At 37.6% G+C, this 15,511-nt stretch overlaps 1 protein-coding gene across 4 annotated transcripts in view; it reads left to right on the forward strand.

Annotated features, from left to right (window-relative positions):
• ncam2b (neural cell adhesion molecule 2b) overlaps positions 1-15,511 on the forward strand; it is a 266,054-nt gene that overhangs the window by 210,760 nt on the left and 39,783 nt on the right. For all 4 annotated transcript variants that reach the window (XM_039687851.2, XM_039687849.2, XM_039687850.2 and 1 more), the window contains exon 8: positions 8,597-8,742. In XM_039687851.2, the coding sequence (XP_039543785.1) occupies positions 8,597-8,742 (146 nt within the window). The remainder of the gene's footprint in view (positions 1-8,596; positions 8,743-15,511) is intronic.

The raw sequence follows: 15,511 nt of genomic DNA on the forward strand, positions 1-15,511 counted from the left end.
CTCTCACGACTCCCCTGCTAGTACACAGGAACGTTGACGTGATTGGTTACAAGGTAGTTTGTGACGTCAGACGTTTTTGAGATTGTCTTTGGTTCACCGCAGTTTTAAGGAGAAAATACTCGAAAAGCAATGGTGTTGACTTTGAAATTTGCATAGGGTTTGTCTTAAAGCATATTAAAAACACCACAAGACATAAACAACATTAAAAACTTGATTTTCACCACAGGGGACATTTTTAAACAAAAAATGTAAATAGCTGTACAAAAAAATAATTGAGCACTAGGGCTTGCAGTGTAAAAGTAGCCTATAAGAGAAGACAGTTGTTGCTATCTAAACATATTCATATAAATCATTTGAAATTGAAGCCACAGACTAGTGTATAATGAGGAAAAAGCCAGGCTTTGTCAAGATGGTTACTGTGCCAAGTGTTGATTTTACTTCAAGGCCAGGCAACAGTGTTTTCCCCCCAACACTGTGCCTCGTCACCCAGAAGTTGTTGTCATGTCACGTGTGACCAGCATGAATAAATCATACTAATTAGAGCCTCATTGTTTAGCTTTTTATTGCATATTTTGCACTGGTGTTTGTGTTTGTTGTTCTTTCAGTATTGTGTCATGTAGTGATAATTCTAGTTGTGGATCATTGAGTGTGTTCGCATGTGCAGCAAAACATCTTAGTATGAAAAATCAGCTCATTATAAAAAAACAGCTCATGTAAAAACAGTGTTTACATTTTAAAAAAAGGTTTTCTCCAGGTTTTTCTGCAGTTAAAATGTACTGTATGCATATGGAGAACTGTGAAATGGAACATTTACATGCTGAGCGAATGTTGTTTCAGAAGTTTGGGCTTTCTAAGTTTATTATTATTAAAGAAGTCTCTTATAAGGCTGCATATATTTAATCATAATATTGTACATATTGTAAAATATTACAATTTCAAATAGCGTTTTTCTGTTTTAATATATTTTCCAATGGAATTTATTCCAGTGATGTCAAAGCTGAATTTTCAGCAGACATTACTCCAGTCTTTGATATCCAGGATCTTTCAGAAATAATTCTAATATTATGATTTAGATGTTCCTTTTTTTAACTGTTACAGTATCAATGTTAAAATTTGTTGTGCTTTTTTGTGGAAACCATGATACATTATTTCTAAGTTTTCTTTGATAAATAGAAAGTTAAAAAGAGCATTTATTCAATTGTATAATACATTTACATTTTTTGTAACATTTGATCAATTTAATATATCCTCATTTAATAAAAGTATTCATTTTGTTAGAAAAAAATGCTGACCTCTACACTTTTGAATGGTAATGTCCATTAAAAATAATTTAAATTAATATTATTAACAAAATTTACATTTAAAAGAGTTTGCAAAAACGTTTGCTGATAATTTACTCACCCCCATGTCATTCAAGATGTCCATGTCTTTATTTCTTCAGTCGAATAGAAATTAAGGTTTTTGATGAAAACATTCCAGGATTTTTCTCCATATAATGGACTTCAGTGAGAACCAAACGGTTCAAGGTCCAAAAGACAGTTTCAGTAAAAACTGTTCAAAGGCCTTTAAATGATTCCAGACGATGAATAAGGGTCTTATCAAGCGAAACAATCACTTTTTTTAAATAAAAATTACAAAAAATAACAAATTTTAAGTTTTATGAGCTCAAATGCTCGCCTTGCTCTGTACTGTGATGCGCGTTCGTGACTCTCCTGTTCAAACTTGTTCATCAAAATGAACAAATCTTTTCCCAAGTTCGTTGACTGAACCAAATGACACGAAAAAAGATTCGTTTCTTTTTGATGGATGAGTTCGAACAGGAGAGTCACGAACGCGCATCACAGTACAGAGCAAGGCGAGCATTTGAGCTTATAAAACTTAAAATTTGTTATATTTCAGCCCATTCTCACCCCCAAGGCGTCACTTAACTGACGCCTTGGGAAGCATTTGGACATGCTTCAATATCTGACGCTTTAGGCGCCCTTTAGCGTCAGTAAGATGACGCCCTAGGATCGATCGCGTGTACCCTACCCCCACCCCACACCTAAACCTAACCGCGTCCTCTAACAGACGCTTTCCTTTAGCGTCAGTTAGATGACGTCATAGGATCGCGTCATGTAAGTGACGCTAAAGGGCGCCTAAAACGTCAAATATTGAAGCATGGTCAAAGGTGACGCCTTGGGGTGAGAATGCGTTGTATATTTTTAATGAGCGATTGTTTCGCTTGATAAGACCCTTATTTATTGTCTGGAATCGTTTAAAGCCCTTTGAACAGTTTGCACTGAAACTGTCTTTTGGACCTTGAACCGTTTGGTTCCCACTGTGCATTATAGGAAAATGCTGGAATGTTTTTATCAAAAACCTTAATTTCTTTTCGACTGAAGAAAGAAAGACATGGACATATGTCCATGGACATATCCACTGCACCATGACCACCTATTTATATAAACCTGAAATATTAATATCCCTTATTAACTTGGCATGCCAGTAATTAATAATAATCCTAAATGCAAAATCAAGTTTATTATTAAAGTAAAAACTTTAGATCTTCTTAATGGATAGTGTTACTGAGTAAACCCTGATGTTTTGACAACAATGTGATTGACAGGAAAATCCCTGTGATTTCTGGTCTGGCCATACAACTTTTCCTCCATAAACAGACAGCCTAAATTACATAAGGATGGGTGACACAACCTTTATGCCAAAGAATTTCGATTTTCATGAAGTTGGCAACATTTTCACAGATTATTCAGATAGCACCTTGTCTGCTCATGTAAATGTATGGAGATTTATTCTGTAGTCATCAGAATCCTTTCCATGTGCAAGCAAAAGGTATTCTTCAAAGCATCTCATTTAAATGATCCCCCGTTATTGGATGGGAGTTTTGTTTGCAAAGCGAGGTGGAATCCTGAGTTGTAACTTTCCTTTATGACCACTGACAGCTGACAGAGAAGGAGTTGCTAGGGTTTCCGCTCAGCTAGGCACGTATCTTTCACGTTTCCTGTGTGCTCATAAAACTTGTTTTTGTTTTGAATGAATGGCATCCAAAGGTTTAAGAGCTGGATTATCTCGTCACGCCTTATCTCAGCACGGTTTTGCCATTTGCTAATATGTTTGTGTTTTGTTTTGTTTTTTTCCCGGCGGTGTTTTAGTAATCCTTCTTAAATAATGAATATTGTTCAAAGTGTGCAAAGAAAGTGACATTGTGTACAGATCATGGGTTGCATTTGCTATCTATTAACAAAGAAGTAAAAAAAAAAAAAGTTGTCCTAATCTATTCTAAAGACAGCTTTAGAACATCTAAATGCAAACCAGTCAGTGTCATTAGGTTTATCCTATTTTTTTTTTTTTTTTTTTTTTTTAGATTTCAGTGTGCACCACAAGATAAATAGTCTCTTGTATGAGGCATGAAAGATTTTTTTCACCCAATACTGTTATTGTTATCATGGTTGAGTCTGTGAGAGTATATGTAGTTCTGTCAGGTAGGGATGCAACGATTACAGATTTTGTAAGTACGATTATTGTCTGAGAAATAATCACGATTTACTACTACTAATGTACTAATCTATTCACATGAACTTTTGATTTTAATGTGTTATTTATCGCTGCCACAATATGTTACAAAATTATAAAATGACAAACAATAATCAATATCTTTCTTTGGAATTAAAGAGAAGTGCTTTGTAAACATTCAGCATTTATTTTTTTTTAAATAACAAATTAAGTCAAAGCCTGCAGGGCTCTTTGATTGAAATAGATCACAAAATAATTAAGCGTCTAGTTTGCTCTAAATTTATTTTCAACCTGAGGTAGAAAACATGAAAACAAAATATTTTTGGTATTTGACTTAAAATCATAAATAATAATATAAAGGGATAATAAATCTCAATGAAAATAAGAATAAACAAAGTGTTTGGATCTATTGAATTAAATGTAAGCTAAATATTAACAATTTAAAATCCACTTTTTCTAAAGTAAAACACAGTCTTCTTTGCAATAACTACTTCCACACATAATTATTTATTCTTTCAAACAGGCATATTTATTTGTATGAATATAATTAATCCTTATTAAATCTATTAACAGCAGTGAATGCTTTTCTCTTTTTCTTTTGTTCCTTGATCAATATTAAGGACATAGATAGACCATTAGGTTTATTATCCACTATCACTAAGATGTCGGATCATTTTCAATGACATGCGGATTCAATTGCACTGATGCACATACGATACACTCACAACTAAGACATAACCGACATAGTTTACATAAATACTGTCCAAAACGGACATTTAGACAAAATGTGTATTTGTCTATTCAGACACGAAAGAGAGCTCAGATCAGTCCTTTAAGTCACAGTCACTTTAAGGTGATGCACCGCTGGTGTAACTTTGTTTTCGTTTTGTGCTAGTTGCAAAATTTCCGTTCCGTGTGGAACACTCGGTGTAGTCTTTACGATCAATAACCGTGACGTTTTAAAGCGCGGTTAATTGTGAAATTCGATAATCGCTGCATCCCTACTGTCAGTGTGACCTAAAACCAACACGTCCGCCAATGGTGCTGGACTTTCTGATTTTTTGGAAGTAGTTTCTTCATTTTAAAAAGCAATAAAACTGCTTATTAATTGATATGTTTCCAGATAATATAAAAAAATATTCCGCTTGTACTACAGAACATTGTTCAGATGATTCATATCAAGAAGTTTTTCAAGTTTTTGACATTAAAGCGCTCTTGTATGTAGGACTAATTTCTTACGCATCTAATCCCATGCCCCCGTTGCTAATTCCAAAATGTCATTTTAGAGTTAGTAAGGTTTGAGCCACTTATAGCAGACTAATGTAATGATGGGGGACACACTTACAATTCGCTGAAATATTCGAAGACCGACTGTTTCCATTGACTGTAACTTAGCAGGTCTTACTCTCTGTGAACACTGACTAAATGCGCGTTTGGGCATGATCAGTCAGAAGTATCAAATTACATTCATAACTGGCCTTACAAAGGCAAAGTGCACTAACTACGCAAACAAAGAAACAGAGAAAAAGGCCTTTAAAGTTTTTATACCATGCCAGTCAAACATGTTATGGGTATTTTTGACCAAATGTGTAGTGCATGCGCTTTGCCTTTGGCCTAAACTAGTCTGTCCCGGCTTTATGCAGTTATTAATGCAGTTATTAGAGAGAGGAAGAGAGAGAGAGAGAGAAAGACGTGAGAGACGTGACGATGTGCGTCAATATTATTGTTTATTTATTTGTTAACTTCGTTTTTATTAATTCGTTCATTATTGTTTTCTATAATTGACAGTAGATAACCCAATAAATGAAAAACACAACGCCCTTTTAACAAGTAAGCCTATCAATAATTATTTATTTGTTATATTATCCGGAATAATTACGAAAATCGAAAAAGTTTAATTTTCTATTTAGCCTATTATAGATAGGACTATACTTTATTTATTAAAATTAAACTGTATGTGTCAATTGATTGTGAAGTTAGACATCGAAAATTGCAGATCAAGCGCATGGGGCTGCATGTCTTCTCTTGTTATGAATTGTATCCTATTTTCCGTTACAGTTAACTACACGCAGTGATATGGAACTGTAATGCGGTTCAAACTTGCCCGAAATGAGCCGTGCGTTTCCCTGAAAATAATTGCACAACTTTAGAACGTTCTCAACCAATCAGAATCAAGCATTCAACAGCCCTGTAGTATAAGTAAGGAATAATTGACGACAGGCCTTTGAATTATTAAAAAAAATAATGCACACCCGAGGTGGTAATGCGGTAATGCGGGTGTGCGTTGTTTTTCGGATAATTCAACGGCCTGAAGTCAATTATTCCGCTTATACTACAGTTACCACACCTCAAAACATTGTTCAGATGATGCATATCAAGACGTTTGTCAAGTTTTTGTCATTAAAACGCTCTTGTATGTTAGACTAATTTCTTACGCATAATTGCACACCTTTAGAACGTTCTCAACCAATCAGAATCAAGCATTCAACAGCCCTGTTAACACAGTCTCATCCCAAATCGTCATATAACTGACGTTTTGGGACGTATTTTGACCATACGTCAATATCCGCCTTTTTAGGGCCCCCTTAAACGTCGGTAGATGGCGATCCCGGGCCGTCATACAACTGACGCTTTACCTTTAACGTCAGTTAGGTGACGGGTTAGGTTTAGGGTTAAGTTTAGGTATGGGGTAGAGTTAGGATCCCATAACCTCATCTACCGACGTTTAAGGGGGCCCTAAAAAGGCGAATATTGACGTATGGTCAAAAGACGTCCCAAAACGTCAGTTATATGACGATTTGGGATGAGACCGGGTTGGCCCTGTAGTACAGCCTTTCTCAAAGTGGGTGCCGCGGCACACTGGGGTGCCCCCTGACTGTGTCAGGGGTGCCGCCAAAAAATTACGTAGGCTAAAAAAAAAAAAATATATATATATATATATATATATATATATATATATATATATATAATAATAAACATATTTGAATTTACATATTTACATTCTTCTTTTTAAACATATGAACGTACATAAATTGTAAATTCATTTTAGATAAATATATAAAATGAAGCATAAACATCCGTCTCACAAGACCGAAGCAAGACACAAACACAAATTGACGCAAGTGACGGAATTCATAGCAACGCGTTATAGCAACAACACTTCAGACTGACAGAAACGTAAAAATAAACGTGAATTTAGGCCACTTCAGTTACAGCATCATGGATCGTTTTTTGAAAAGAAAATCCCCACAAGAACCGGACAGTTTTTCTGTGAAATGGAGCCTCAGCCTACTACTTCCTCCTCCAGCTCTGAATCGGCACCAAAGGTCGCAAAGGTAACGTTAGACAAGGCTAAAATGAGAACATACAACGACAGTTAGGCTACCTAAAATTTGGCTTCATCAGTGGTACTGGGGATGCAACATGCCCTCTCCGTTTGTGTCTAACTTAAGACACCTGACCGTCTCTCATCCATCCCTGCCTAGATAGGGCGGCTGTGTGCATCGCACCAGGCTCACGTCTGGTCACCCCCACCGCCGGCTTGTGTGAGCGCGTATGCGCGCTGCATGCACGCATGTAGATCTTTCTCCCTCTCTCGTTGTGGATTATTGTTTGTGTGTGTGGGTGTATGTGTATGTGGGTGTGTGTGCATGCGCATGGCACGGATGAAAACAAGCACTATATGGAAAAACATTCTTGCTTATCTCTGGTGCATTTTTTAACATGCATATTTTTCTTATCGCATTGTATATATATATATATATTTTTTTTTTTATATATATATATATATATAATATATATTAATGTCTGCCCCTTTTTATTTTATTTTAACTGCATCCTGCACTTCATTTGAGTTCTCCTGGTCTGGATTTGTTATTGGGTTCTTGTATTGGGTGGCCCACCTCTTACGGTTTTATGGCATTTGTGTCTCTGATTAGTTATTTTGTGAATTACTTTGCAAACCTGTGTTTTTAAAGTTTTTATTATTATTGTTATTTACAGTTCATATTATGCTCTGTTCATTGCTGTTCTGTCTAACTAAACAAGACATTTGCATTTACATTTGGGTTATGCAGTGTTTTTAAATGATATTTTACACTGGGGTGCCTTGAGATTTTATGCACTTTTGAAAGGTGCCCTGACTGAAAAAAGTTTGAGAAAGGCTGCTGTAGTATAATATTATTTAATGAACCTGAGCTGACATGAACTAACAAGTTGTTGTTGTTTTTTTTTGTGTGTGAACTAAACATTAAAGATTAATCAGAATGCAACAAATGTATTGCTCATTGTTAGTTCATGTCAGATAATACATTACAGTTGCTAACGTTCACTAATGGGACCTTATTGTAAAGTGTTGCCATTTTTTCTTACTGTTCTACTTTTCTCTTTTATTTATCCGCTATAATTGTGCACCCTGCGGGAAAGCATTTTCTGATGTATATTTATCAGGTTAAATGCTGCGATGGTGTCACCTCTTTGCTTGAAGGCTGCCGCTGTTGTACATCAGTTACCCTACTAATGAGCTTACACAAGACAAGCCTCATCTTAGATTTATGATGAGAATCTTAAGTATTCCTATGCCACACAACCCCTGTAGTTTACTAATGTTTATTTACCAGTGGGAGCCTGTTAGATTCAGATAGCAACAGATGTGTTGTGCTTGTCAATGAGTTGTTTCTTTTTCTGAACTCTAGACAGACAGCAAAACAATGACCTTTCTGCAATATTCTGTTGTTTTCTCTTCCATCTGGGTGCTCATGAAGGATTTTTGATAGTCAGACCAGAATGATGTTGTTGACGATAAGTTCAGTCTGATATTTTTTACTGAATTGTTACCCAAGAGATATATGTGCTCTGAACAAGAAATCTTTTTTGAGCAATAGATTATATTTGTTTACATGCTTCACAGCTATTGGATTACTATTCATATATTTCAGTGCATGTAAAGGCAGTCAGTGATGTATATAATATGACTTTTAGAAGCTGAGTGTTTGTTCCATATTTCTCTATATATCCCCACTCTTTAGTTCTGTATGTTACTCTTTTGTCTTTGTCACATTGTCCTGTTGACCCTCTCTTGCAGTCCAGCCCCACATTACTAAGCTGAGGAACGTGACGGCTGTTGAAGGCAGCGCTGCTATGATCTCCTGCAAGGCTGAGGGTGAACCTCTGCCTGAAATCTCCTGGAGGAGAGCAAGTGATGGACACAGCTTTTCAGATGGAGATAAGGTACAATATGATGCTTTAAGATAAGATGTTTTCATGTTTTTGAAAGAAGGCTCTTATGTTCATTATTACAATTTAAAATAACTATATATATATATATATAGGAAACCCATTCCTGTGATGGTAAAGCTGAATTTTCAGCATCATTAGTGTCACATAATCCTTCAGAAATCATTCTAATATGTCTATTTAGTACTCAAGAAACATTTTTTTTTATTATTATTAATGGACATTTAAGCAGTTATACTGCTGTTAACAAACCTTATGTAACACTGTTATTTGTCACTTTTGATCAGTTAAAAAAAACGTCAATGGTAGTATGTATTCATATGACGAATAGAAAACGTAATAATGAACTTTTTAAAAGCATAGATTTTAAAACTTCATAGAATTCATTTTTTTTGTTCTTGTTAGACTTAATCTAAATTATTAATTGTTGGATAATAATGGCAGATGTTAAGTCATAGCAACTTAGCATTTTAAGTTCGGTGAATATATATATTTTTAATTAATCAGAAGAATCCAACAACAACAACAAAAAAGCCATTTTTTTGAGTGCTGTGAACATTTACTATAACCAAACTATTTCCAAGAACACATATAAATATGTGTATAGTTTCCAACCACCTTTTCATCTGTCACTAAACAGTAGCATTTTGTCAGCACATTAACTGCCAGATATGAAAGACATTTAGTCTTTGCTCACGCCCACTGTAATAGTCATGGACATTAGAGGATATAATAGACGAGCACGGAGAGACACAGCCCTGAGGCACGCTCAGTCTGTGTTCCGGTTAAAGGCTGAAGAAGGCTTTCTGTGCTCCAATAATGCTCTGCAGTTCCTACCGGCATGCTCCGTGCCTGCGTTGAATACGAATGCGCCCTGCAGAATGGCAAATGCGATTGGAGTGACCAGCCAGGAAAGATGATGGGAACAGAAACTGTCAAAGATCATTAGAATTCTGTGAAAGGTGGGTTGTTGGCGTCAACAATAGAGGCAAACGGAGCCTGACTCCAGAGGGAGGAACTGTGAAAAGACTCCCCATCACAGTTAATCTAGCGAGAGCTGCTCAGGTAGCGATTAGAATAGCCTGCGTGGCTGGGAAATGAAAGAGGATTCATACAAAGAGGTGTAGGTGAGCAGCGACGCTTGCCGCCACTCAATATGAACAAAATGAGTTTGATTTAAGCTGCTCTTTCAGAGGTGGAGGGATGTTGAGGTTAGGTAGGGGAGTTAGTCTGGTACAATTACGCAGGGGCCGGGACAGAACCTGTGCTCTGAATTCAAGTTACAAACAATTGATCTGGGAGCCTCTTCCCTCCCCTCTCAATGCTAAAAAGTAAGAGTTCAAAATGGACACCAATTCACTGCTTGGAATGAGTTGAATGGTGGAACTATGAGAGATTTGACATTTGGTGCTTTAGCACAGCCCATGGGGGCCAATTAACAGCTTAGAATGATATGTCTCACTTTAGAGGTGTCTGAATGCAGAAAAAAAACAAATGAAACACTATGTACATTTAAAACAATACAGCTAAATCCAGTTCAACATGGTTTTATGTTGCTTCTTGGTGGTCTGAGCTGGTTTATGTTAGTTGGCTCCATGTCTGCATTGAATATGAATGTGTTCAGGAAAGATGATGGGAACAGAAACTGTCAAAGACCATTAGAATTCTGTGAAGGTACAGTAGGGTTGGAGAGTTATTGTGTAGGGGACATATGTGTATGTGCGTGTGTAAATATTAAAGTCTTTATTAAGTTGACCATTTCTTTTCTTTTTTTTGGAACATGGAACCAGTGACAACAAAACAAGGCCCATCAGCTGATTTCTGTATACATGTCACCATACACCATATGTCCTAGTGGTGCTTAAAGGGATACTCCACTTTTTTTGGAAATAGGCTCATTTTACCACTCCCCCAGAGTTAAACAGTTGGGTTTTACCGTTTTCAAATGTATTTAGCCGATTTTCTGATATTTAGAAGAATATCAACCTAACAGTTTCTGGTCTCATTGACTTCCATTATAGTATTTTTTTTTTTCCTACTATGAAAGTTAATGAGACCAGAAACTGTCTGGTTACTGATATTCTTCTAAATATCAGAAACTCATCTGAATGGATTCGAGAACGGTAAAACCCAACTGTTTAACTCTGGGGGAGTTGTAAAATTAGCCTATTTCCAAAAAAAAGTGGAGTATCCCTTTAAGGAAAATTCATCCTTAATCAGCTGATGGGCCTTGTTTTGTTGTCACTGGTTCCATGTAAAAAAGACTTTCTTTCGTATGTGGAGCACAAAAGTTGCATTTCTTAAGAACACCCTTCACACTTTTCAAATAATAAAAGTGAATGGGGAGATAGTTTGTCAAATGACAATAAAAGCACCATAAAGTAGTCCAAATGATTGGTACACCATTAAGGTCTTCTGAAGCCATTTGATAGATTAGTGTGACGAATAGACTTACAGTAGTTGTAATTTATTCACTGAAAATTTTGACATCCAGCCTATTTCTCCATTGTGTGTTCAAGGTGAGAAAAGTATACAGTTGAATGAATCATTCTTTTGAATCAGATCCTTTCAATGAATAGTTTTTTTTTTTTTCTCAAAAATCTGAATGATTTGTTCCCAGATCAAACCGTACCAGTCCTTGAGCTCAATTCACTGCATCATTGATCTGGTGTCAGCGAACTGGCATGAGGGGTAGTGAACGATGACAATTTTTTTTCAGGAAACACAGGACGAGATGTAATACATCCTTTAAGTGCAAGCACGTACCAGGAGAATGTACTTGACCTTGGCAGTGTAGTTGTCAAAGTTGAGTTTTCAGGTGGGCATCCTCCCTTGATGGATGATCCAAGGGACACATTGTCACTAGTACGCCTTAAGCATAATTGGATTTTTCGGCCATTATAAAAAGACATCCTCGGTTGAGGAAGACCCTACGGGCGTGATCAAGTACCCGCAGTGTATCCCCCCAATAACCTAATCAAGCTGGATCCCAGCAAGAGTCTTGTCTCTTTATCCACAGCCACTGACTGCTTCTCTCAGCTGCCTCAGACATTGCTTTGATGGCCTAGTGCAGGCTCTGGCCTCTGATTCCCAGGACTCTAAAGCAGTGTGGTGGTAGACACAGCCACAACTCCCCCGCACCCCACCTCCACTGGACAGACTTCAGTTTTCCATCCGCAATCGTGTGCTTCAGCAGCTAGCTCAGCATAGCGTAGATGTTTTCGCTCGTATGCTTCATCTACTGAGTCCTCCCAGGGTACAGTGAGAAAGTGTGGTGATTGCAATCTCAGGAGGAAAAATGAGCTGCCGACTAGGGTTGAAACGATTCATAGAGTTACTCGATTAACTCGATAACAAAAATTCCTCCAGGCAAAAACTTTACCTCGAAGCATGGATCATACCATAGCGGGTGATTTTGAATTTAGACGGCACGATGGCGGAGATTAAAGATGTCTATGAACGGAAGAGAGTGTCTAAAGTTTGGGATCATTACAATCTTAAAAAGGAAGAGAACAAGTTGCAATGTGTCTACTGCAAAGTAGACCTGGCATACCACAACAGTATACGACTTCAATGATTCAGCATTTGAATCGAAAACATCCACTCCATGCTGTTTCACCAAGCGTCGCTGAAACAAGGTAACTCAGCCACATTGATTTTCACTGATTTTAATCCCATACTGTATAAGTTGTAGTGATGTCGTGATGCGGTTTGACTAGATGACGAGATGATGTTTAGCTTTCATGTTTTTAAGGAGTAAACATATTCACATCCAATTGCAAGAGAGTATAGCCTAAGTAAACAACCCCTTCACACACACACACACGTTCAATACGAATACAATTCGGTATTCGGTTTTTCGGTACGCATTTTTAAATTGAATGGTTCGTTGGACCATTTTTTCTGCCGACCAATATTTTGTTATTTCAAATGTAGGCGCGTGGCAAGCGTGCTCATAGACACTGTTGTGACCACAACATTGCCCAACATCAAATGGCAAAAGTAATGTAAGCGGAATGAAACTGAGATACTCGTTTTTGTGTGGTCAGTTTGGACCAATGCAGCGGGAGCCGATCTTGATCATCAGCACGGTTACTGCACAGCCAAATCCAGTAAAGAAAGCTTTTGAATTCGCCACTGAAGTAATAACATCGCTGCGAGATCTAGTGAGAAACATTCCCATTTCTCCGTTATTAACGGATCAAACCGTGCTGACGTGGAACCAGGAGAAACATTGTGGCATGAATGAACTAATCAGTGTCCACAGATCAGCAACATTCACCATGCATTTACTGTAGTAACACTACTAACTGTAACCATGGAAGTTTGGCAGGAATAGTAGGCTATAATGCTTTCAAGTAACATTACGTCGGTTTTATTTTGACATTATGAATACAATTGTTGCCCTCAAATGTTAATCTGAACTAAAATAAACCTTTAATTTTTGTCCAAGGAGCTGTTTTGTTTTATATGCTCCTAAGAAAGGTCAAGTATAGCTCTACCATGGCTCAAAGTAAAAAAAATATCATACTTTATGATGTTAGTTTTAATAAAAATATATTTTTAAAAAATATATCAAGGACATTTCTCTGGCATTTCTTTGTTTTTGCTGAATCTAAAACGTAACGAATCGTACCGAACCGTGACACAAGTGTATCGTATCAAACCGAACCGTGAATTTTGTGAACCGTTACACTCCCAACACCAATTGCAGCAATGCATCACAAATGCTTAAAGTTTTATTTACATCACAAATGCTTAAACTTTTCGAATGGATTTGAAGCATCCATTCCATTTTTCAAACGGATGCTTCACCTAAAATGCACGTGATGCAAGCTAAATGCAGCGTTCTAGTGAAAATGAATGTATGTATTTCTTCCGTATCAAACTGCAATGAAGCAACTGGTCTGACTGGGGTGTCACTCTTTCTCACGCACGGCATGCGTGCACACACAAACACACATACACACACACACACAGGTTGCTAGGTTATCATAGCAAATAGCCTCACCCCAGAAATGATATATTATTTGTTAGTAGCCTAATGATAAATGCTGCAGGTGTAGAAATCTCCATAAAACAGATATTTACTTTGATGTCAGGGCTAGATTACAGCATGAAACCTGTTCTGCATATTAATAAATTAAATTGCGTTTCCTCTTTTTCTCCCTCTCAGCACTTCACAACGGAATCTGGACAGCTTTGTTCGCCCAGCTCAGTCAGGCACTGTTCAAGAGGCTGCAATCTTTACAGAGAACATTTTGAACATGCTCGTGACCGATATGAGGCCACTGTCCATGGCGGAGGACAAGGGGTTTAGAGACATGATCTCTACTTTCAATCCCAAATACAACCTGCCATCAAGAACATATTTCACACAACTGATGGAGAAGAAACACAGAGACATCACAGAGAAATTGAAAGCTGTCCTAAAGCAAACAGAGTGTGTTGCCCTGAAAACAGACATTTGGACAAGTGTGGCAACAGAGGCCTACCTGGAGGTGAAAGGGTATAATAGTCATAGTATAATTGTTTATAATAGTTTTATTTACATTTTTATATATATAAATTGTGTACCTGTTTGGCTTGATATTTTACAAAGTATATTCATTTATTTTTGTTCTCAGGTTTGTAATTTGCAGAAGGTGCAATCTTTTTTTGTAATGTTGTATTAAGACAAAACTAAGTCCAAATGGCCTTTACTATTTAAGTTTGTATTCGTAGTTTTACATGTTTTTACAGTAAGTTGACTTAACTGTATTGTTATATAATTGTTGGCTCTGGCACTTATCAACACTAAATGGGTAAAATTGCAATAAATAGGCTTAGTTTTGGAGTCAAATGTTGGAGTTGTAATAAATACCAAATTTTTTTGAGAAATAAAAGCCAAATGTTTGATCATTTTACAGCCACATTTTCGTTATCCATTATTTGTTTTGGTTGTTTAAAAGCACACACAAAAAAAATGTATTCGATTAATCAATCGATTAACTGCTAGATTAATCGATTACAAAAAGAATCAGCAGACCTACCGTCGACCAACATCCCCTAGCATCTTCCAGTCACAGGCCCCTCGGAGCTGACCATGCTCAGAGAAGTGGGACTGCACCTGGCTGCCTTTGCCCCCATGCGGACAAAGTTCTCCATCTGCAGTGGATTGGGTGCTGATGGTGGTAGGGAGTTGGAGGCAGTCCATTTGTTTTCCAGGGTGGCTGCGAGGATCTAAAGGACTTGGTTATGACCCCAAGTGTAACGTCCCTGGGTGAGGTTGACTCTACGCCCGGTCAGTATATGCTTCAGAGAACCTGGCCTGGTGCAAAGGGCACATCCTGGATCTTCACCCAACCACTGATGGAGATTGCTAAGTGTTGGAAGAACATCATATGTAGCCCTGATGATGAAGCTGATTCGCTTCGCTTCGATGCTCCACAACTCCTTCCAGCTGATCCTCCTCTCTACACACTATCCCAACGTGTCCACTGTCCCTGTTTACCAAGGGAAACTGCCTTGGTCCACCATCTTGTCTGTGTATTTCCTCCACCACCAATTGCCTCCTTTCTGGCGCTGTATTCCAGGCTGGTGGCCTAGTTGTTAGCCCAAGGCCTTCCCTTCCCTTCTGGACATGCCCCACTATGTCCACAAGTCTGAGAATGGCTGCTGCCTTCTCCACCGCACTGGTTGGTCTCCATTTGTGACCGGCCACCAAGGTCGGTGCGTTGTTACTCACCATTGCATCACAAGATTCAATCAGTGTCATCTGTAG

This window comes from Pimephales promelas, chromosome 7, assembly GCF_988280905.1.
Source record: "Pimephales promelas chromosome 7, fPimPro1.hap1.1, whole genome shotgun sequence".
In the NCBI taxonomy this organism is placed as follows: Eukaryota; Metazoa; Chordata; class Actinopteri; order Cypriniformes; family Leuciscidae; genus Pimephales; species Pimephales promelas.